Raw genomic sequence first — 23088 nt, 5'->3', positions numbered from 1 at the left:
TACCTTAACTAATTTGTTGATTTCTACAGTGTGTAACAGAACTACTCTGGACACCAAGTAGTTGGCAACATCATAGTGCACATGACATTGTGTGTTGTAAGTCATTTTCCACTTCTAAAACATTGTACGCACAATACTAGGAAAACTGAACTGCCTCTAGGAATCTGGGTGGAGGGAGGAATGGAACCAAAAGAATTTTCAGAATAAATGCAAAAGCAGTGAATTTATTTTCCTCAAGGAGAGACCTCAGAAGGTTTTTAAAGAATGTACAAGTCTGCATTTTTTCTTCAGTAAGGTTAGTCATGATATGTTTTTGTGTCTCTAATACACACCTATAAACTATATAAAGGATTTTTCAGCAGTGGCTGCAGTTTGTCGGCGCCATCACACCTGTAGCAAACACTGACACTGCAGCTACAGTCGCTATGAAGCTCATCAGCTCATCAGCTCATGATGGACGAGTGTCAATTAAAGCAAATGAAAGCAATGAACTTAAATTAACTAGTGGTTTTTAATCAGTTAATCCACCCATCCATTTCCTGCTTATTCACACCCAGGTTGTGTTAATATAGTAATCTATTTAATTAGGAATTATTGTTATATACTGCAGTGAAGTGCTAAAAAATGTGATATAATAATAAATAATTCTAGACCGTATTGTCCCTAATGGTTTTTCAATCATACTGTGAAATATTTATTCGATTACGTTCCATGTGAAAAAAGTCTCAAATATAACCCGGTGAACGCTGCAGAATCAGTGTAATGGCTCTGTAGCTGTGCACAGGTACAGACTCAGGTGACTGAGACAGACATGAACTGGAAACACACAGACGTCGAGGGGGTAGCCGCCTCTGGATGATATTTTTGAAATCATTACATTAATATTTTCGTTATCGATACAGGTATCACAAGTCAAAATGTTTGCTGTGAGAACGAATGGTGATAGTTTGCTTGTCTGGATGAACCTGTCACTAAAGACAGTGAAGGGTTGCCGGCCGTACATACATATATTTGCTCTACAATAACTCACCCCCTTGATTATCTTCAGCACTCTGTCCTGCTCTAAGCTACATCCGATTGTCTGGTGTGTCGGCCAGTTTCCCCACAGGGATTGTTGAAAGTTTCCTCTAATTTAGTCTAATTTGTACTGTAGCAAAGTATTCTAACCATGGTGGCCGTAGACCTGCTTCACTGAGACTTTCCATCGACATTCCTGCATATTTTCCTCCACAAAGCCACCGAGGTTTAGGAGAAGATACTGGTTCCTCTGCTGCTTCCGCCACTTTGAGCCGAGGAATTTCAGAGGAATGTTGCTCATAAAGTCATCTCTCTCCTCGATTCCCACAGGTTGTTTTTTTTTTTTTTTTTTTTTTTTTTGTTCTTTCAATCCTTGTCTATGTGTCTGTCTTGTGTATGAGTGCAAGTTTCTGTCTACGTAACCCTGTATATGTGTGTGACTGTGTGTGTGCTGTAGCCTGCGCGCCGTGGCTGTGTGACCTTTTGGTGTTGCCGCAGTTCTGACACACTCCCACCAGCTTCCACATGCCGCGCTCTGATCTCGGTGCACAAAGAGCTGGTTGTACCTTTATGGATGTGACACCTCATCATCATTATGTAACTGGGTGAAGGTGTTATGTCTGCACAAATAAAACTGCCTCATCAATTCTGACGCACAAGTATAGATGTTGTAAATAAATGAATCCATTACCAAGAAGAACTGGACACTGAGTGTTACAGCTAGTGTTAAAGTTATTGCATTTTATAGTTATATTATTATGCATTGTAGTTATTTTTTTATTGATCTGATCTTATAGCACAAATAGCTGAGAATAGTTCATTTATATTTAAACACAAACATCACTCGAGCATGATTTCTGGCTATCCATACCATTGTGAGGCTATAGAAGATATTAGTAGATTGTGCTATATAGGGATTTTATACAAGGAAAAACTGATAAAAATGCCTAAACTATAAATGTAGATGTAAGATGCATCTGTGAACTTTCAATACCCCAATTCTGACTGTAAACATTCCTTTTAGTCACATAAAATAAAGAATGTCAAAGACCAGCTGAAAAGCATCTGCTCTTTTCCAGCATAGCAGTGTTATCTTGACTGGAGTTCTCATTACGTCTCTAGCGTGCAGCTCTTTCTTTGTCTTTATTTGGTGTTGTTGTATTTGGCTTCAGGTCAGAAATAGACTTGATATTTCACCTCCGTGTGTACGCAAACATTGTGGTCAGAAGCACTGGAGGGAATAAAAGGTCTCCTTTATTTTTGTAGAGAGTGTGTAGTGAGCGATGTGTGTATATAATATGTGTCGTTAAGTAACGAGAATAGTAAAATATTTGGAGGATAAAACAAAAAGTGTTCACAAGAAATATGAAAACGTATATTCTTCCTTTCCTAGATTCAACAACTGGAGACGCAGGTGATCGATGCAGAGAAACGGGCCTTCACTGCTCATCAGCAGGTAAGAGTGGCAGCAAACGGCTGTTTACCTGTGCTCAGTGTGTGAGGACCATGTGCCCCATGTTTGTATGTTTGATGATTAAAGGTTCAGTGGATGGAGGAGAAGCTGAAGGCTCCAGACGGTCAGTCGGGAGACTCGGAGGTGCGTTTGTTTCAGCGGTGCCAGGAGCTGCAGGCCCTGGTGCAGGAGAAGGAGGACGTCATCGCCCAGCTGGAGCAGCAGCTTGAGGAGCAGGTAAGACACATACACACCAAGATTTTCATCAAAGCGATCAATGGAGCGCGAGTGCATGTTTTTTTTGTTTTTTTTTAGGTGTAAAAGATGGTGGAGGAACATAAACAGCAAAAACTCCCATTTAATTTTGGCTTATAAATTTTTTTTTTTTTATAGCTGCACACCTGACTGAAAAGCAGCGGTCATGCTCTGGGAATGTGGATAGTACTTTTAGATGATCAAACCTCAATACAGCCCAACATAGAAAAGACAGTGAACCTGAACTGCAACAGCACCAAGCTCTTGGTCCACTATGGACATATGAAATATTTATAACACTTGAAGATGCAAAAGGAGCAAACTACTTTTGTGAGCTCATCTCAGCTAATATTGATAATTCTACCACTGAGCTCCTTGTGAATCCACCTTCTCCTGGTGTTTTTAACCTCGCTTTCAGGGTCACTTTGGGATTCCCCACCCTCCTCTCGGCTGTGACATTCCATTTCCATGAAATACACTCACTTCCATCTTCACTGTCTCTCTATCTGCTTTTGTGGCCACTTGCGTTGAAACAGAGAAACACAGCTGATGTTTGTACGTCCAAACTTGTCCTCTTTCACCAGAAACAGATCCGACTTCAAGATGCCAAAACAGTGGAGGAGAAAGCAGCGAAGATCAAGGAGTGGGTGATGCTGAAGTTGTCAGAGGTAGAGACTTTATGTTAATAGAAAACAGTTTGTGTGGATGGGAAAGAGACAAGATGGAAGCTGGATGATGGGTTAGCGTAATTAATAGGTCATTAATTTCTGGAATAAGTAGCTGTTGAACGTGAAAACATGTTTATCGTTCAGTTCGAGGTAGAGAACGCAGCATTGAGAGAAACCAACAAGCAACAGGAGGCTCAGATTCTGGAGCTACAGAAACAAGTGCAGGGTAAGAACTTTTTATATCACATATAAAAAAATTCCATGACAAAGCTGATGTAAATGCTAGTTGGTAAAAATGCATACATGAATAAACAAACCACATACATACTACTGTTCAGACATGTCTGTGTGTTTGCAGCCTTCGAGGAGAAGTGTGTCGGTGGACGAGTCCTGTGCAGACCGGGTGAGGCCCATCGGCTCAGCAGCCTGACGTTCGGCTGTTTCCAGGTGAGAGGGAAGAACCCCCAGGTCCTCACCGGACCAGCACCCTCCCAGAGGACGCTCAGCCCCCAGGGAGATACTGAGGGCAGAGATGAAACTGGTAAGAGTTCCCACAGAGTCACAGCTGTGGATTTGGAAACAGCTTCTGTGATTCAGCATATTTCTGGGTGAAATCAGACACTGGGAAAGAGCTGGACACAGGAAGACGCGGTTTCATAGTGGAAAATGGGAAGTGACTCAGAAGAGGAACCTTTTTTGCCATTAGGTCATGTCCGTGGCATCTTAGGGAAAGATTTTCACAACGAAACTATTTTGCCACTTGCTGTATCTCACTTAGAAAAGCAAACAGTTGCTGACTTCATGTGCCAGAGCCAGAGTGTGGTTGTGAAACAAGACTTAAAGTTTAAAGAAAAATAAAAAATCAAGGCTGACCAACACTGACAAAACCAAAATAAAGCTTCTACCACATTTTTTGTAATGGTGAAAAGATGGAGAAAAGATTTAATTTAATTTAGTCTTTTTTGTTTGAATAAAGTAAAAAAAATATTAATTTAAACTTTTAATGTCTTTCAGTGGCTTGAATTTGAGAAGTTTGCAGAGCAAATTCACCCTCACAATGAAATAGAGAGTATTAATACATATTGGTTATGTACTTTCATGTTTGCCTTGACAGGGAAGAATAAGCAGACAGCCTCCTCAGAGAAAGACGGTGAAGTCCACAGACCAGACCAAACTGGACTTCTGTGTTCCCCTGTGGAGAATGGCAGTACAGCTGAAGGCCCGGGTGATAATGCATGTGGACCTGAGTCTCGGGGGGGCTCCTCTTCTCCCTCAGAGGGGCAAGGAGGAGGAGGAGGAGGAGGAGGGTGTGAAGGCAGAGGAGGAGGTGGTCTGGAGTTCAGCCGGCCGGGCAGTGAGACCTACCTGACGGCTTCAGACGACAGCAGCTCTCTGTTTGACGATGACATGCAGCGAGCGGAGCGGCCCCGCTTCAGCCTGCTGGGACCATCAGATGGGACCCTGGGAGGGTGTAAGGAGGGGGAGGAGGAGGCGCACAGGGCCAAGCTGGAGGAATGCACCTCTGAAGAGCTCAACAAACGATTCCAGTCACAAAGACTTGACTCCTCGTCCTCTTCCAGCGAACCTAACACTCCCAGTCCCATCCTCACACCAGCCCTCACTCCTAAACGACCCAACCCACCCCAGGACCCGAGGGACAACCCCGCCTCACCCAAACAGCCGCGCCTGCGGACCCCGGCAGGGTTCGGCTTGATGAATGTGTCTCTGGCCAAGAAACACCTGAGCCAGCCACCAATCAGCACAGAGGCGGCACACGGACAGACGCGTAACGCCCTCAGCATGCTGCGCCCCTTCCAGCCGCAGGAAACTGACCTCGACCAGGAGCAGGAGGTTGGCATGGAGACCGGCAGGGACACACCTCCTCAAGCCCCTCCCAGCTCACAAGCTATGCCCACCATGCCTTCCTTGCAGGCCTCACATGAACCTGGTACAGAGATGAACCCAGAGAGGCGCGACTGTGACATCTCCGCACCTGGCAGCAAACCTCCTACTCCACCTTTACACAGGCTGCCGTCCTGGGTAAGAAAGTCAAAGTGTTTATACTGGTTGGCTCACCAAATCAACGACTAAGTAGTCTCCAGAAAACACACAAATTTACTTCCATTTGAGTAAAGTTTGGTTATAACTACTCTGGCCAGCTGTTTAAGAGAACGGTTTAACTTATATTGAAAATGAAAGTATATATATATTTGTGATTGATGTGCTTTCAGTGGAATTGTTGACAGAAAGGTATGGAGTAGCTTTATCCTTTATTCCTAGTATCAAAAGTCAATGTTTTGTATCTTGCAGAAATGTGTCCTTAACAAGACTGAGAATTTAATTTTGAAGATTTGAACCTAAGCTAGTATAATTCATAGCAGCATGTTTTCCTCTACAAATGAATTACTATATAATTTCTTTTTTGCCTTTTCATTACAAATTGATTGCCAGCTGTTGGGCAAGTATTGTTGGACATTTGCTCACAAAAAAATTATTTCCGTAACAGTAGAAATGTACACGCTCTGTATTGACAGTTGTTTCCTCCACAGGAGAGTCGTATCTATGCTGTGGCTAAATCCGGAATCAGACTGTCTGAGACCTCCTGTACCGACCCTGCCAGCAAAGGTAAGACAAGACAATGAAAAAAAAAAGAGAGGCTGAGCTGCTTGTTCAGGTACAGAGATGTTTCCCTGGTTAACTCACCTGTGATCTGTGTTGCAGACCCTTCCCTCCAGTCCTCCTATCCTGCCTTTGTAATGTACACATCCCTCATCTATAAAAACATGACTACACCAGTTTACACTACTCTGAAGGGGGTAAGTAAGAGAGAGAGATTTACAGCTTGATTCATTTTGCTCTCCTCTACAGTTCCATGCTGCGTAATTTAATATCTGACCATTTTTCTGCATCTGCAACATCTGTACCTTCCAAGCACACAAACACGATGTCTCAGTACACCTCAGTAAATTTCTTCATATTTGATACAAACGTTCAACTCGGACTTGGACTAGATGATGAACTGATTATATTTTGATGGTCGAGTCAAAGGTCAAAGTTCAAAGTCACGGCGACTGCACAAAACACAAGACGCTAGTTATGACAAAATTTCACATCAATAGGATAAAATGAACTGATGCCATTTTAAATCCAAAAGGTCAAATGTCAACCTCACAGAGACAACATAATGTTCCGCAAAACATCATGCCAAAACAAGATCTCAGGAACAGAAGGGGAGATTGTGACCATATTTCACATTTGGACGGATAGTGAACTGGTGACACTCATCTTGGGTGCCCACCTTGGAAATGTGGTGATCATCTGTGCTGCTGGCTGGAAGACGTGTGTGTGAAACATTCACATTGTGTGTTATGACCTGGCTCAAGTGGCCACAGCAAAATGAAGACACACAATGGTTAACATTAAATAAAGAATATTCTCCCAATAATAGTGATAAGTTTCATTTTGCCAAAAAAGATATTTAATACTTTTTATGAATTTCCTTTAAAGTCTGCACTATACATATTATAGTCTGGACAGACATGTACGTAAACTGCAATTGGACTACTTGGTAGACACAAACAACCAAAGGTTAAAACAAGGGTTGTAAGGTTGTAAACAAGGTTGATTTTAATATAGACCTCTTATATCTGTTCTGTCAGTATGTAGTAAGAGATACTCTGCTGTTAAATGCAAGACTCACTGACTTCCATACAAATGCAATACCAAGGATTAGCCAGCAGATGTTACCATTCTGACTGTATCTTGTAAATGTTCAGTGTCTCTGTGCTTTTGAAACCTTCAGTTGTTCTCTGCATCTTCCTGACCCCAGCTGGCAGTATTACTTAAAGCAGGTGCAAATATCTGTCGTTCATGTTCATGTGCATGTATTTGTAACTGTCGCAGTGTCTTTGTGTGCGTTCACTAGTGTGTCGACCTCAACTTTTTGTCTTGTGTTTTGCAGAAAGCCACTCTACTGAGCAGCAGTCCATTCTCAGACGAGTCGTCCAGCTCCGAGGAGTCGTCCAGCTCAGGAGAGGAAGACGGCTCCTTCTGCAGCTCCCACACCTCATCCAGCTCCCGCAAAGACAGCAGCCCCGGCAGCCCGCGCTCTCTCAAGAGAGGTACAACACACCCACGTATACTGTGCCTGAAGGTTTTTTAGACTGAAGGGAAAACTCTCTCTGAGAACAGAAGCTGCTTCAGATTTCCAATACAAATCCACCGTGTCTGTGACAGCCACCAGCGATTGTGCAATGCTCCTAATAAACTTCACTTAATGATGTTCTCCTCCCCTGTAACTTATTGTTCTTCTGTGCTATTTATTTGTATGTTAACCTTTACTATGAAATTACTTTTTTTCATTAAAGAAACACTAAACGATTATGGTTTATAGCTGTGAATGAACAGACTGTATGTTGAACTCTCACCCACCCGACCGCTCTGCATCTCCTCCAGCTGTGTCGATGTCTTCGATGACATCAGAGAGCGACTACGCCATCCCTCCTGATGCCTACTCCACCGACACAGAGTGCTCCGAGCCAGAGCAGAAACTGCCCAAGACCTGCTCCTCAGCCAGCGACAACGGCAAGAGTGTGAGTCAGTCTGTGTCTCAGCGATACATCCAGGCCCATTGGTCACTTCACATGTGACACACACAACGAAATCATCCAGTTATTAGCACCTGTGCTCCACATTGTTAAGTGATAACAGTGCAGAGCTGTTTTTATGTGTAAATTTCAGTGTGACTAGAGGCAGAAACACAGCACGAGTTCTGCTGGATTCAACACTGTCAAAGCTGTTTTAATAATGTATTATAGTGTATTTTATGTTGCTTAAAGTGATTTGAAGACTTTGTACGACTTGTTTGCAAACGTTAAAATAATAACAACCCATTAAGTTATATCTAAATTCTCCAGAACTGATAATCCACAAATATTACGAGGAATAAGGTTTTAAGTAATCTATAAACTCAGGCATATTTTTGCGAGGTTCTCTTTTACCTCCTGCACTGTACACACAGTAGTGCAACATAAAACTGTACAGTGTTGAATCTTGCAGGAGCCGATGGAGAAGTCGGGCTACCTGCTGAAAATGGTGAAGACCTGGAAGAAAACCTGGAAGAGACGCTGGTTCGTCCTCAAGGACGGAGAGCTGCTCTATTACAAGTCACCTGTGGGTTTCACTCATCACTCTTTTCATTTTCTTGCTTTATTATAGGACTTAAGTACTTTTTTATTTTGTATAATTTTGCTGTGCTCCAGTTAAGTAAAGTAAGTGTATAAATCTAAATTTATAGGCACCTTCAATATATTTTTGCCTTTTATATGTTCCATGAGGTACTTATTGTCAAATCTTATATTAATGTTATTAACCAATTATTGGATGGATAGACCATATGTAATCATTCAGCTCTGTTGCTGTTTTGTCATGTCTCTCATCATTCTCCCACAGAGCGATGTGATCAGGAAACCTCAGGGTCAGATCGAGGTCAACGCCACCAGCAGCATCGCCCGTGGAGAGGGAAAACAAGTTCTCCAGGTATTCATCTCATCTCATCTCTAGTCTTTGTTCCAAAACTAGGTCCGCCATCATTTAACGTGTCAGCTCTGATCAAATGATCTCCACCAAGTAGAAACACAGAAGCACAATTAAATGAGACATGTTAAATCTTTCAGCATTTATACACTGTCAGGTGATTTCTTCACCCACACCTGTGTTTTTCTTGTTGTGTGTAGATAGTGACGGGGAAGCGTGTGTACTACCTGAAAGCTGATTCCCCCAACCTGCTGGAGGAGTGGCTCAGGGTGCTGCTGAGCGTGCTGAGGGTGAAAGCTGCCAGTCCTCTCTTCACCCAGCCAGACATTCGCCCTGGCATGAAGGGGCTGCTCATAAAGGTCCAACAACTTACCAATACGGCCTCATACTCTTTTTAATACTGATTTTAATAACACTGTAGTATTAATGCTTATGTCTATATATATATATATATATATATATATATGTATATTTAACAGCTCATATCTCCCACTGTATTGTCACTGAAGGTTCTGAACTTTGTACTTGCTCTGTTGCAGGTGAAGCACGGCTACTCTAAGCGGGTTTGGTGTGCTCTGATCGGCAAAACGCTGTACTACTTCAGAAGCCAGGAGGACAAGGTGAGATTCATCAAATCATCACTGAAAAGATTTCTTAATCTTAAAGATTTACAGGATGTACAGACAAAACTGTAACGCTCCTGTTAAGGTGAAAATTTCATTGCTGTCTTTACCAGAGGTGATGCACTGTTCCGTGCTTCGTCAACCCCACAATCAGTTTGAATTAATTAATTAATAAGACATTTTCACTGCATTTTTTTTTTTTTTTTTTTTTTGTTTTTGAAATATAATGGAAAATCCTGTTTTAAAGGGCTGAATAGAAAAAAAAACTTAATTTCATTGGTGCAGAATGTGAGTTTATGTGTGTTTACGTGTGTGTTTCCAGTTCCCGCTGGGGCAGATTAAGCTGTGGGAGGCCAAGGTGGAGGAGGTGGACAGGTCCCGGGATTCAGATGATGACCTGAAGGCGTGTGGGCGGGGCTTACAGGCAGCATCCTTCACCATCGCTGTCCACCCACAGGAGCAAGGACCGACCTACCTGCTAATCGAATCCCGCCATGAAAAGGTCAGAGGTTAACATCATCACAGCAGCACTCTCACAACACCGTCTTTGCTTTTTTATTTATCACCATCTAAACTGGCCAAGTGAAGCAGTAATGGAGAACAGCAGAATGTAAAAACAGCACACATAATAACCTTCAATACTGAGAGATTATTTATATGTATTAACAGTGATGTTTTTTTCTTAAATCTTCTACTGACTTTTTTTTTTGGTGCTCTTTTCTTTGCTGCAGCCACACTGGTCTTCACTGTGCCATGCTAGTGCTCTTCTTTCCACTTACATAGATATAGACAAGTCAGAAAAGAAGCACATACCTCACATACATAACATGTAAAAGCTCTCAAGAATATAAAAGCTGTAATAGATTGGATAGAGGGTGAATCTGTGTTGTGTTGCTGCATGTCATAGTAACAGAGAGGAGCAAAAGGAATGGTTCATTTATATTTAACTGATTACTAACTTTGGTTGTGACTTGATTGTAAAGTCTAATTGTGTTCTCTTCTGTAAACATGTCCAAACCTGTCGCTGCGCCGCCACAGGATTCGTGGCTGTACCATCTGTCTGTGGCAGCAGGCACCACGGTGGGTAAAGTTGGCACCGAGTTCGAACAACTGGTGGGAAAACTTTTCCAGCTGGATGGAGATCCAAGTGAGTATTTCAATTACAAATTATATTCACTGCAGTTTCTGTCCTGCTTTATAATTTCACACAATTCATTTTATTGTGATTTGCTTTGCCCCATATAACCACATGGTATGAACTAAGTCCTTGTAGTTTAAAAAGAAAAACTCAAATTATTTGTGTATTTACGCACAACGAACTGTGTGAACAATTAAACAACACGCTCCTTCATGGTTGAGTCGTCTGATTGAATAAAAAGTGAAAGAAGAATTTCCCATTGCCTCCTGTAATTACAGCCTTAACTCAGATTTCTGTGAAAATAATGAGATGGAAGATTGATGATGTCAACTGACTGTCAACATCATCATGAAGTTACAGTTACTGCTGTAATTTTTTTTTTTTTACATTTAAGATGCAAAAAAAGACTTTTTTGATAGTGTACATGTATCTTCTACAACTTATTGCATCTTTTACTAATCATTTTGTCTTGTAGTCTTTTCATTTGTCCAGTCATTTGTTCTTTTTGCATATAATGTGTCTTTTTCTGTGTGTTTATTTTTCCTCTTGTGTGAGGCACATTGGTTTTTATATTCACTCATGTGACACGTTCTTCTCACTGCTTGTCTGTGTCTCTGTCTTCCAGACTCTCAGATCTGGAGACATCCCATGCTGTGTTTCAGTAAAGAGGCTTTGTCATCTCCTCTCACCACGCTGCCCTCACAGGCCTTGCAGACAGAAGCTGTGAAACTCTTCAAGGTAAACACTAAAATACATACATCGATACATTGATATTGAAATTAAGTTTTATGCAGAAACCTCATCGTGGGCAGATAATCGCGTGTTATTATTGTAATAATGTTATAACTTACAGTTTCCTGTAGCTCTAATCTTAAACAGATTATCTCTCCTCCTGTGTCTGTCTCAATGCATCATCTCTCCTCAGACTTGTCAGCTTTTCATCAATGTGGCCATCGACGCCCCGGCTATCGACTACCATGTATCGCTGGCCCAGAGTGCCTTGCAGGTGTGTCTGACCCACCCGGAGCTTCAGAACGAGTTCTTTTGCCAGCTCATCAAGCAGACCCGCAGGAGGCAGCCACACGGTCATCCAGGACCCCTGCAGGTTTGCACTCTCACCACACGGTGTCAGCAGTAGCTCTTTTTTTTTTTTATTGGAAACACTGGGTGGGAAAAAAAGTGTTGAATCATCAGGGTTCACTGCAGGCACTGATATCTTGGATAAAACCTGGATAAAATCTTTAATTTCTTTCTTTTTAAAACATTTTGATCTATGTGGCTGCTCATAGCTGCTACTTCAAAACTGCTCTTTGGAAATCTTTGCCTCTCTTTTGTTGGCATGGTTACAAAAACAGTTTTTTATACACAAACACCAAGCCCTCAACAGTTCTCAACTCTACACCGGAAACTCTGTCCACCAAGTAGTCATGTGATCTTCCATACACAATAACCAGACACCATGAACTCCTGCAGTCACATCACCAACAGAGGGCAGCAGTTGAAGTTGAGCATTCAACACTGTCTTGTTTAAAAAAAATATAAAGGAACAAAGTGTGATTATGTCTTAGACAACCAATGGACAACAGGATGAGTCACAGTCCAGTGACATGAATGAGTCACAATCCAGTAGCTACTTTGTGATACTGTGCTTGAATGAACTCAGATTAACATGATCAAAACTGGCTACAACTGTGACAAACTGTTTCATTGTAAGACATTTTGCAACAAGGAGTAGCTGCAGTTTTCAGTCCATCTCTCTCATGCTGCACTAGTGCTACAGATTCTCTGTCTCATATGTGAGTTTGTAAAGAACATGTTAGGTAACAGTGTTTGTTTGTCATTCTTCAGGGCTGGCAGTTTCTGGCCTTGTGTGTTGGACTGTTTCTGCCTCAGCATCCTTTCCTCTGGCTGCTCCAGGCTCACCTCAAAAGACACGGAGACTCCAGGTGACAAGAAACACTCCCAGCTAGAATGCTGGCATAAAGAAAACAAGGCGCAAAATCAAACAAAGCAAATGGACCATAGGACGAATACTGTAACTCCAGGTCTCGGGTCTCCAGGAGTTATTTTTATGAAAAAAAAGTCAAATCAGCCAGAACAGTTCCATTTATTTTCTATCATTATCATAAATCCGACATGATCCAGTGAACAGAGGTGTAGTAATCTGCTTTTGTCAGTTTTGGTATATGTTAAAATACTGAAAACAGGGATTTTCTTACTTTTAAGAAAAAAAGTCATTATACTAAATTATACTAAGCTTAGTTTTTGTGGAGTATAGTTAATTATGTACTGAGACAAAGAACACAGTTGTGATTTAAATGTGTGTGAAATAAGTGGTGAAAACACCAAACTGAAGGTGTGGAGGTTGAAAGATGTGTTTATTTACCAGCCAGGACAGGCCTGACTAAAGATGCTTTTTGAGTTGCATTGTGGGAGACATAGTTTTTGCAGATTGACTGATACTAGGGACAGAGGAACAGGGAAGATTTAGGATAGCTTTGCTTCTGCTGCTTCAATTCAACTATCTTTTAAAATCTGTCTCCTTATGGAAGTGCATTATTAAATCACTTAAGAGTCTTTGAAGCAAATACTGTATAAATTAACATTAATCTCCAAACATATATTAGCATAAAAATATGTATGTGGTGGTCCCTAACTTGATGTAACATGATAATTTAGTGAACACAGGAAAACTGTTCACATTCATTTTCATAGATAGATGATAGATACTTTATTTATCCCCTAGGGGAAATTCATGTGTCCATTAGCTCATTGTTGATAATAATAATAATAATAATAATAACAGTTGATAATAAATAAACATTTTTCATTTCATGAGTTGATTTCTAAATCTAATGTGTTCACATGTGACTTATGTACTATATCACTGTATTCCTGTTGTCCTCAGGACTGAGGTGGGTAAGTATGCCATCTACTGCCAGCGGTCCATGGAGCGGACCCAGCAGAAGGGTGAGAGGCAGGCCAGGCCATCCCGTATGGAGATCCTGTCTATCCTGCTGAGGAATCCCTATCATCACTCGCTGCCATTCAGCGTCCCTGTTCACTTCCTCAACAACACCTACCAGGTAACGATAACACATCACGCAGGACGGCAGATAATGGCCATAACAGAGTGAGGTATGAAAAGGTTCATGCTAACAGTTTGAATCTTGCTGATACACTGTCACATCATATCCAACAGTCCACTGGAAAGAGTCTGTCTGTTTAAATGCGCGTGCTCACTCTGCTGCCTCACTGCTCCACCCCACCATCTACCTGTACACTTCAGTTTCTCCTGAGTGGGTGTTTGTTTTTGTCACTTCCTGCTATGAGATCATAGCCGAGGCACCTACCTAGTGGCAGCTCTGAACACACAGGGATACAGAAACCTGGTTCATGCCTTGCCTGGCTAAACTAGAAAATATTGCTGCATGTATCTGTTTTCATTTCACTGTTTTCATGTGTTTCAGTGAGAAGAAAGAAAAAGAATAACTATGAAGAATAATCAGTTTTCAGACATGTTGTTACAGGTTGACTCTATGGTTTAAAATTTGTATTGACAAGATCCACTATTGATTAATTCCAATAATGATAATAATGACAGTTTGGAGCAACAAATCTAGCAACTTTTTGGACAAACCTTAGTCACTTAGGAGTCACCAGTAATGCCCTCTCTGTGAGTCTACTCTGGTCAGTCAGTGGCTAGTTTAATGTTTTACACCTGCCATCTACAGAAAGATAAGGGAAAAATTTACTTGATGAAATTGTATTTACTCACAAGATTACCATTATGGTCTACCTTCTCACAGTCTCCGCATGTATGTGCTATGTGATATACTGGTTTTGGACAACTTTTGCCGTTGGCTGTAAATGAGCCATCAGTGTGTCAGCAAACTGATTTTGACTGAAGCACAACCGTTCTTATACATTTAGAGTGAAGCAGTCTGAATATCAAAGCTTTTCAAAACCAAGATGGAGCTTCATTGTCATTACTTTAATGTTTGTCCTCTGCATTTAATTCCCTTTCCACAGGTGGTGAGTTTTGATGCTTCAACCACAGTGGATGACTTCCAGTGTCGCCTCAACCAGGACACCGGCATGAGAAAAACTGGGCTTTCTGGTTTCAGCTTGTACACCGATGATCCTACTGGACGAGAGCTGGAACACTGTCTGCAAGGAGGCATCAAGGTGTGCATCTTTAATTCATGTGATGATTACTTCTTGAAGGTAGGGAGTGTTCATTTCTGTCCTAACACTCATCACAAATCTGTTGTCTTCACATCTTGTACAGATTTGTGACATCATCTCCAAATGGGAGCAGGCCTGTAAGGAGCAGCACACTGGCAAGTCTGAAAACACCAGGACTGTACGTCTCACCTACAAGAACAGGTAGAGAGGAACCCGAGGTGCCCAGTGGCTGCAAAGCAAAATAGATTTACATGAATGTATGCCAACACCATTGTTATAGTTCAGTGATCTCTAGACCCAAATGCAGACACATATGGAGGCAAGCTGGATGAGTGAAGTAACTCTTTAATGAGGGAAATGAAAGTACAGTCATTCCGGTGGGTAACCCTCACTTTGAGGCACATTCCCACCAAGTCCATGAGGGCTGTCCCACTGTAAAATCATCATGTGCATGAGCGCTCTCTAGCGCTCTCTGAAATAACCAGAAATTCAGTAGGTTAGATATTTCAAAATAAAACAAGAAAGGGGGAGTCCAGAGAGTCACATGGGGTCAGATCATGACAACCAGGTATTATTTTTAATATGTAACCAGGACATGATTTTATAGTGTCAAAACATTTCACATATTAGTTACACAGTATAGCAGACAGGAGATTAGTGAGCATGGTTCAGGCTGTCACCAGTACTGAGTCTCACAGGGGGAAAGAGGCAAACTGTGAAGGAATGAATGAATGTTCTTTGCATAAAAAAACAGAGTTTGGTTAATGCTCATCATCTTACAGAGAGACTGTCAAAACCTTAAAACAAATGTTTCAGTAAATATCTGGGAGTTTTGAAAATGGTTCACTTCACAGGAATACAGTGCGATGTATTTCATTCGTCACTTATTTTATTGTAATTCATCCCAATTCAGTACTAATATGTTTCCACTGCAGTAGAGTCCAGTGGAAATACAACACAACAAACCCTGAAAGTTTAATAATGTTCAATCCATCCATTACTATTTTTCCCAACTACTTTCTCCTTCTCTTTGTTCCTGGTTTTTTCTTATCATCTCTATCTTTTCCTTTCCTTTCCCAGGCTGTACTTCTCTCTCCAGGTCAGGGGGGAGTCAGAGAGGGAGAGGATGCTGCTGGCATATCAGACCAATGAAGCCATTGTCGCGGGACACTTTCCTGTCAACAAGGAACTGGCTCTGGAAATGGCCGCCCTGCTTGCCCAGGTCTGGAAGTTAATTCATTTGTTTTTTGTTTTTTTTAAGTTACTTTTTACATTTGTGTTTATTAAGTAAATTAAGTATTGTATGTCATGGGTGTTAATGGATGAAGCTGCAGGTTGTATGATGCAACTACAGTTAAGAGGGTAGTTTCACTTCAACACCACAGTGTCATTTTGAATGCAATTATTTACTCACTGTTGTAAGAAAAAAATATTTTACATATTGTTGATGGATAAACCAGACCCTACTTTAAGAACAGAGTATTAAACTCCCACCTTGTTGTTTGTGTTCAGGTGGAGTATGGGGATTTTGAGCGTCCCTTCTCTGCTCCTGGGTCAGCCCAGACCAAGTCTAACCAAACCCTGAAACAGGTTCTGGAAAGATTTTACCCTAAACATTACCGCAGAACCACATCTGAGGAGCAGCTCAGGTACCAGAACACACTGACAACTGGCTGTGATTCAGTCCACGCACATCTCCTACTTCCATGTGTATTTACAGAGAGGTGGCAAATTAAAGGGAGACGTGTCTTAGTAGGATGTTTGGGCCACCACAGGCTGCCAGAACAGCTTCAGTGCACCTAGTTCAATCATTGATTCTCCAAGGGGGAGGGGTGAACACCATTCTTCCATAAGATATTTCCTCATTTGGTGTTTTGATGATGGTGGTGGTGGAGAGGCTGTCTAATATCTCAAAAAATCTCCCATAGGTGTTCTACTGAGTTGAGATCCAGTGACTGTGGAGGTCATAGCATATGATTCACATCATTTTCATATTAAAACCATTCAGTGACCTTTGTGCCCCGTGGATGGAGTCGTTGTCATTGTGTTTCTCCACTCATTTTTCAGGTTTTTCCTTCAATTTGTCACTGTCTAGTTTAATTACGGTCCAGACTTGAAATATTTGAACAGTTACACATTTTTTTTATCCTCAGACTGTGGGCTGCAGCAGATTCAATTTGAAATAAAATCATGGTTACTACGTTTAAGTGCCATGTAGCTGCTTTAACATGAGTAGGTTTACAGTATTTTAAAAGCTATGCCCTTTTAACACAGAGTGTCCAGATGTTAGGGGTTCAAAAGTAAATGGACACTTGGCTACTAAATGCGTCCTGGGCAGCTGCGTGTTTCAACCTTAGTTCATCCACAAAGGAGCTCACACGCTGCTCAGAGTTGACTGAGAGTTGAGAGCTGCCATTTAGACGCCCCAAACTATGACTGTGCTTGAGTTTTTTTTGGACCTGTATATCATTGCATGATTAACCGGCGTATTGTCCTCTCCCCCTCTGCCCTTCTCAGGCAACTGCTGCAGCGTCTCTCTGCCCGCTGGGCCTCACTCAGAGGTCGAAGTTCATCTGAGTGCGTCAGGATCTACCTGACCGTTGCCAGGAAGTGGCCGTTCTTTGGTGCCAAACTGTTTGAAGCAGAGGTAAGTGTGTGTGTGTGTGTGTGTGTGTGTGTGTGTGTGTGTGTGTGTGTGTGTGTGTGTGTGTGTCTATAATGTCTTGTAAATTAAATGAAATCTTATCATCAGCCTAGCAGTAAAAACAGTCTTACAAAGTATTATTATTTGCTCTAATCTCTCAGTGTTGAACAAATAATAGATATAAACATATAAACTAAATAAACTCTTGGTGTACACAAAAGAAGGAGAAGAAAGAGAAGGAATAGAAACCTCTGCACAGTCACAAGCAACAAAGTACCAGGCAACGTGATTCATTACATACACCTCACTGGCACAGTGTCAACAAAAACTGTGGTTATACAGGGGTTTCCTCTTTTTTGGTCACAGGTAAAACATGTTGTGATGTCACAGGTGCGACTGTGGTGTGTAAACAAGCTACTTTTGTACTTGTGTTATGTATCTCCACTTCAGTGAGGAAGAACACAAACATTATTACCACACCATGATATATTGTCTGTATTCACCCCCACTGTATCACAGTGTTGCATATTATTGATCTCACTCCCTGTTTCTTTCTCTGGTTTTAGTCTATAACTTCCTCTCCAGAGCAGGACGTGCGTGTTTGGCTGGCGGTACATGAGGATGGTATCAGCGTTCTGGAGCACAACTCTATCGTAAGCATCTGTGATGTAACAGGGCCCTGACAACTGTCTGCTCTGCATCTGCTCTCTTCATTCGCTGCTGACATTAGTGGGAATAGAGATGATGTTTATTTGTCACGTAACCTGTGAAGCATAAAAGAGTAAACAAAGTGATTTGATGCTGAACAATTAGCACATATCAAGGCGGTGTTTTGTTTTCTTTGAAAACAGACATTTCTATGTGTCTGTACAGTCTACAATGTAGCTTAAATAATGACTAACTTTACATGACTTTTTAAATTGAAACTTGCTGCCACAGAGTACAAATGAGGTTATGTAAGATGTGTCACTATGTCATTATGGGGTATTGAGTAATGTAGATTGATGAGGGAAAAATGAATTTAAAAGATTTTAGCAAGAGGCTGTAACATAACAAAATGTGAAAAAAGTGAAAGGGTCTGAACACTTTCTGAATGCACTGTATGTGCTTTTATGTTATGTTGTGTTCAATAAATAAATCAATAAATCTGTGCATCCGTGTGTTTAGAAACCATTGGTGTCCCATCCCTACAAGAACCTGATGACGTTTGGAGGCTGCAAACAGGACTTCATGCTGGTGGTGGGACAGAGCAGCGGAACCAACACCAGCAAAGACAAACCTACAGAGAAACATCTGTTTGCTATGGACACCTCCAAGGTTAGTGAGAGATCCACACCAGCATTAGGTTTTACGTAGGGAATGCTGTCTAAGGTAGAGTTTATCACATTATCACAATTCAAACACTCAGGTAGAGTTTACCAGTGTACTGTATGTGGTCTTTGTTGTGGAACTGATCAAAAACACTGTTTACCTTTATTTTTATATATTTCTAACATAGCATGACGTGTAGTTATAATGGTGACAAAAATCAGTCTACATGTGATCACTGCATCTAAAGTGATTACACCAGTTATTTCCAGTTAAGCTGAATTGCATGAAGTCACCAGTGAACACCACAACTTCCTCAGTTTAGGTCTTGGTTGTGTCTAATGAAACATGGCTTCACATGGTGAGGAACAAGTAAGAAACCAGGTTGTGAGGCTTCATAAAAAGAGAAGCGGGAAGGCCACTGAACATAAGCAGAAACACAGCTGCAGCAGGGGTTCGGTTGTACAGGAAGAGACATACTACCTGTAACAGAAGGTGCAGTGATGCCAGACACAATTCTCTATTTACACAGCCTTGCACTGAAAAACAGACGGGAAAGTGTTTCTGACTTGGCACAATGATAATCTGTGGAAGCTGGTCTTTCAGTGACTGATCAGACAGTACAAAGGACACTACATGAAGAAAACCATTGCTCACAAAACAGAACAAAACTGCAGCGTTACACTTTGCCAAATAACATGAAAAGGGGCCTGATGGATGTTGGCAGCATATTCTTCAGTCAGATGCAACCATAATAAATGTGTTGGGATCAGATGGGGTCCAGGATTTTTGGTGTTGGACCTGGCCAGGACTACTACAGTGACTGCAGAGCACTGACAGTGACACATGGTGTAGAAGAGATGGTGTTTATAGATGGCACTGTGAATGTGAGTTTGTTAACCCAAATACTGAATGAAAAGACAACATCTGGTCTCAAGAAGCTTGGCAGGAGAGGAATTGTCCTTGACTTGAATCCAATAGAAAACCATTGGAGTATTTTATAGATCTATCAAAAATAATGACATACAGAATATTAAAGGTTCCATATTTTACACTTTTCTGCTGTTATTGTTTGAAGTGTTGATCCATAAGAAGATATGTTTATGGTTTTAAGAATCAAAAACCAACTCACTGTAGTTTTACATCTCCTCTCTCAGGCTTCTTTCTGGAGCTCAAGTAACAATAGGTCTGATTAGCTGTCTTTTTTCTGAGTGTTCCACTAAAAATATAGCAGATTTCAGGTAAACACTCAGAGAAAATCCTGCCAGATTGGATGGTGGGTCCAGGTGGGCGGAGCTTGGGTCATGGCTGAGAGTCGTGGCTGCTTTGTTGTGACATCACAAAGTTCAAGAAGTCCTGACAGATTGTTTTAAGGCTCAGTCTCTGAATACAGGCTGTGTGCATTTCTCTGTGGACTGAGCACTATGATACTTTCACAGTATTAATATAGAACCTAGACCAGCTCTATAATCAAAAAATACAATACATATTATACAATATGGGGCCTTTTAAAGAATATAATAATTGAATCTTACTAATGAAGGATGTACTGACTTTTATTGCAGTTGGTTCTGAACTATGAACTTTCTTTATTGTTTAATTAGTCAAACATTATCTTAAATTCTTCTTGGGCTTTGGATAAAAAAACTAATGAAATTGTATTAAATGGACAGAATTTGTAATTATTTAACATTTTAGTGATATTGACCAGGCGTGATCTCAGTTTAGTTGTATACTGTATGTACACACATCGGTCACATAACACTATCAATCTAGTTTACAGTTTGACCAATTGACAAACGTGCAGGTCTAATCTGCGAAACTCCAAACAATACAACATAGAAGATTTGCAAGTGAATTTTACAGTCACTCATACATGGAAACAAACACTGACATCGCTTTTGTTTTGTTTGGTCAACAGATCAGGGAAATCACCCTCCTCATATCCGGTTACATCAACAGTGCTCATCAGCAGAAGGCCGCTGCCCACCACCTCTCTGCCCCGGCTCTGATGGTGGCCCAGCCCGTCTGCCTGAAGAGCAAAGAGCTGAGGAGCAAATCCCCACCAGCACAGGGACGCCCCAGCAAGACCCCTACGCTGCTGTGACAACATGACAGTATAACGCCCTGATCTCTCTGAGAAATACTCATTTTGTTGAGCTGCCTTTTACCTTACTTCAAATTGTAAACAAGGGACTTATGTACAGCTGCAGTAGGACTCAATCATCTGTCATATAGTCTCACTGGGCCAGATTCATTTCTGGTGTGTGTAGTGGCCAGTACTCTGCTTACTGGAAGTGACAAATACTATCTCCCCTTGCAGCAGTTCACTGATGGTCATACAGGATCATTGGGAGTTGATGTCCTACAGTTTTAAGCAGTCACTTCATGAAAGGATACTTCATGCCTTTCTCAGAGAACACATTATGAGATTTGGGCTTAAACTGGAGCTTTGAGCTTTATATTAAGGAACAAGGGTGTCTAGGAACAAATAAGAAGCTTTACTGAACGTTCTCCAGGGACATTTTTTGTCTCCCTGATGAGTGTGTTGCTTTTATGTTCTGACTCCAAAGAGAAAAGTCAAAAGTATTTACTGACAAACTGAGCACTCTGAAACGTCTCATTAATCTATGCAGTCTGATACATTTCCTATGATAAAGATGCTGTTTGGAGTTAATATTTGTATTTCCACCTTCAAAAATAATGCAGTCATACACAATATAGAAGAGGTAATGATGCTTTATGAAGGAATAATTTAGAGGGTATTTTTTTTGTATCTTTTTCTGCTCTCCTGTAGAGCACAGTGACTCTATTGTTGTATAATGAAGGATACTGAACAATATGATGAAAGCAGGAGGCAATAACAGGAAACCAACCACCTGCAGCTGAAGAAGCACTTCAAAAAGAGCATGAACCAGCTGCAGTGAAAATGTTTGTGTTTCTATGCAACAGATGTCATAAATGTAGAATGGATGAGCTAGTTTTGTTGAGAAAGACTGAACTTTATAAGAGGAAACCAGTTTGTGTGCTCTTAGTTACTGAACAGCCAGGAGAGCGGTGAAACTTTAATCGAGTTCAAACACTTGAACACAGTCTCTGGTGGAGTGAATGACCAAAGTCAGCATCATGCCAACACTTCATTTAGCAAACTATTGTACGGTTAGGGTATGGGAAGAGAAGTTGAGTCTGTATTTATGAAGTGTTACTCAGAGGAAGATAGAAAGAGGATGTGGAAAACGCTGAGAGAATAGATTGATGGAAATTTACAGTAGTTGTAGAGAAGATCCTAAAGAGAACAAGGGTGTTTTCTTTTGTTTTCATACCTTACCTGGTGCGACAAAGAATATGAAGGGATTTTAATGAAGCAGCAGGATCAGATAGAGTGACCCTTTTAACTTAAAGATAAACTGGAAAAACAGAACATTTTGTTGTGTAAGGTACTTTTAAAAAATGATTTTTCCTCCCAGTTTTGTCTTACGCCTGTATACAGCGAGAATTGTCAGGTATTATATTTATTTGTCTCATGAAATACATTGTATTTAAATCATCCTTGGAATAAGTGATATAGTTATTGTACAAGTCTAAAGCTTGAATAAACTTAACTACAGCAAACTGAGTGACTGGTTTCTAGACTATCTGCTCTTTTATTGATTGAGGTAATAAACCTGCCCTCAGGGAAGCTATCAAGATCCATAGAAACCATAACATCAGTCCCTCTACTGCCCCGTCCCTCAGATTTGCCCTCCAGCTTCCTCATTGGTGCTGACATACTGATACCTGCAACAGGTGCCTGACAGCAACCGACACACCCTCATTCCTGTAGTCTTTCAGAGAGACGAGAGAGCGTGACGGGGGAGGGGAAAGGGGGTGGGGGAAGATATATGATACCTAACCTGCCTGAACTAGTTAGAGACATGCTTTTGTGCAGTTGTTGCTATGGAGACAAAGGGGGGGAGGGTTAACAGCACAGGGAAGAAAACCTGGGTGAGGCAAAATGAAGCTATATATTATAGACAAATGATTGATAGTATTATTTAGGTGGCTCACAAAACTGTAGGAATGGAGGAGAATCAAAGAGGGAGTTCATATTCATGTTTACCAATCAAAGGTATTGCTGATATGTACTTTCAAAATAAAGGTGAATGTAAACGTAAACTAGACTGGATTAATTGCCAGTTATGAAACTGTTAGCAGCTGTTTTTGTCACTGTGTTGCCTTTGTGTGACTTGAAAAAGAGACTTAACCATCATTTTGACTCC

The 23088-nt window shown here is 41.1% G+C and overlaps 1 protein-coding gene across 1 annotated transcript in view; it reads left to right on the top strand.

The window, feature by feature from the left end:
• plekhh2 (pleckstrin homology, MyTH4 and FERM domain containing H2) overlaps positions 1-22669 on the top strand; it is a 31771-nt gene extending 9102 nt beyond the window's left edge. Inside the window, exons 3-31 of the mRNA XM_022744000.1 lie at positions 2411-2473; positions 2558-2707; positions 3310-3393; positions 3538-3619; positions 3752-3934; positions 4508-4689; positions 4807-5433; positions 5943-6018; positions 6115-6209; positions 7355-7514; positions 7849-7985; positions 8452-8565; positions 8845-8931; positions 9129-9287; positions 9468-9548; positions 9874-10053; positions 10590-10698; positions 11315-11427; positions 11615-11794; positions 12538-12635; positions 13598-13775; positions 14722-14877; positions 14981-15078; positions 15958-16099; positions 16390-16526; positions 17395-17524; positions 18088-18174; positions 18689-18838; positions 20751-22669. Of these exons, the coding sequence (XP_022599721.1) occupies positions 2411-2473; positions 2558-2707; positions 3310-3393; positions 3538-3619; positions 3752-3934; positions 4508-4689; positions 4807-5433; positions 5943-6018; positions 6115-6209; positions 7355-7514; positions 7849-7985; positions 8452-8565; positions 8845-8931; positions 9129-9287; positions 9468-9548; positions 9874-10053; positions 10590-10698; positions 11315-11427; positions 11615-11794; positions 12538-12635; positions 13598-13775; positions 14722-14877; positions 14981-15078; positions 15958-16099; positions 16390-16526; positions 17395-17524; positions 18088-18174; positions 18689-18838; positions 20751-20936 (4224 nt within the window). The 3' untranslated portion in view covers positions 20937-22669. The remainder of the gene's footprint in view (positions 1-2410; positions 2474-2557; positions 2708-3309; positions 3394-3537; positions 3620-3751; positions 3935-4507; positions 4690-4806; positions 5434-5942; positions 6019-6114; positions 6210-7354; positions 7515-7848; positions 7986-8451; positions 8566-8844; positions 8932-9128; positions 9288-9467; positions 9549-9873; positions 10054-10589; positions 10699-11314; positions 11428-11614; positions 11795-12537; positions 12636-13597; positions 13776-14721; positions 14878-14980; positions 15079-15957; positions 16100-16389; positions 16527-17394; positions 17525-18087; positions 18175-18688; positions 18839-20750) is intronic.
• Positions 22670-23088: the final 419 nt, after the last annotated feature.

Source organism: Seriola dumerili, unplaced genomic scaffold, assembly GCF_002260705.1.
Source record: "Seriola dumerili isolate Sdu_G_001 unplaced genomic scaffold, Sdu_1.0 BDQW01000073.1, whole genome shotgun sequence".
NCBI lineage: Eukaryota > Metazoa > Chordata > Actinopteri > Carangiformes > Carangidae > Seriola > Seriola dumerili.
This window is presented reverse-complemented; position numbering and strand designations above follow the sequence as displayed.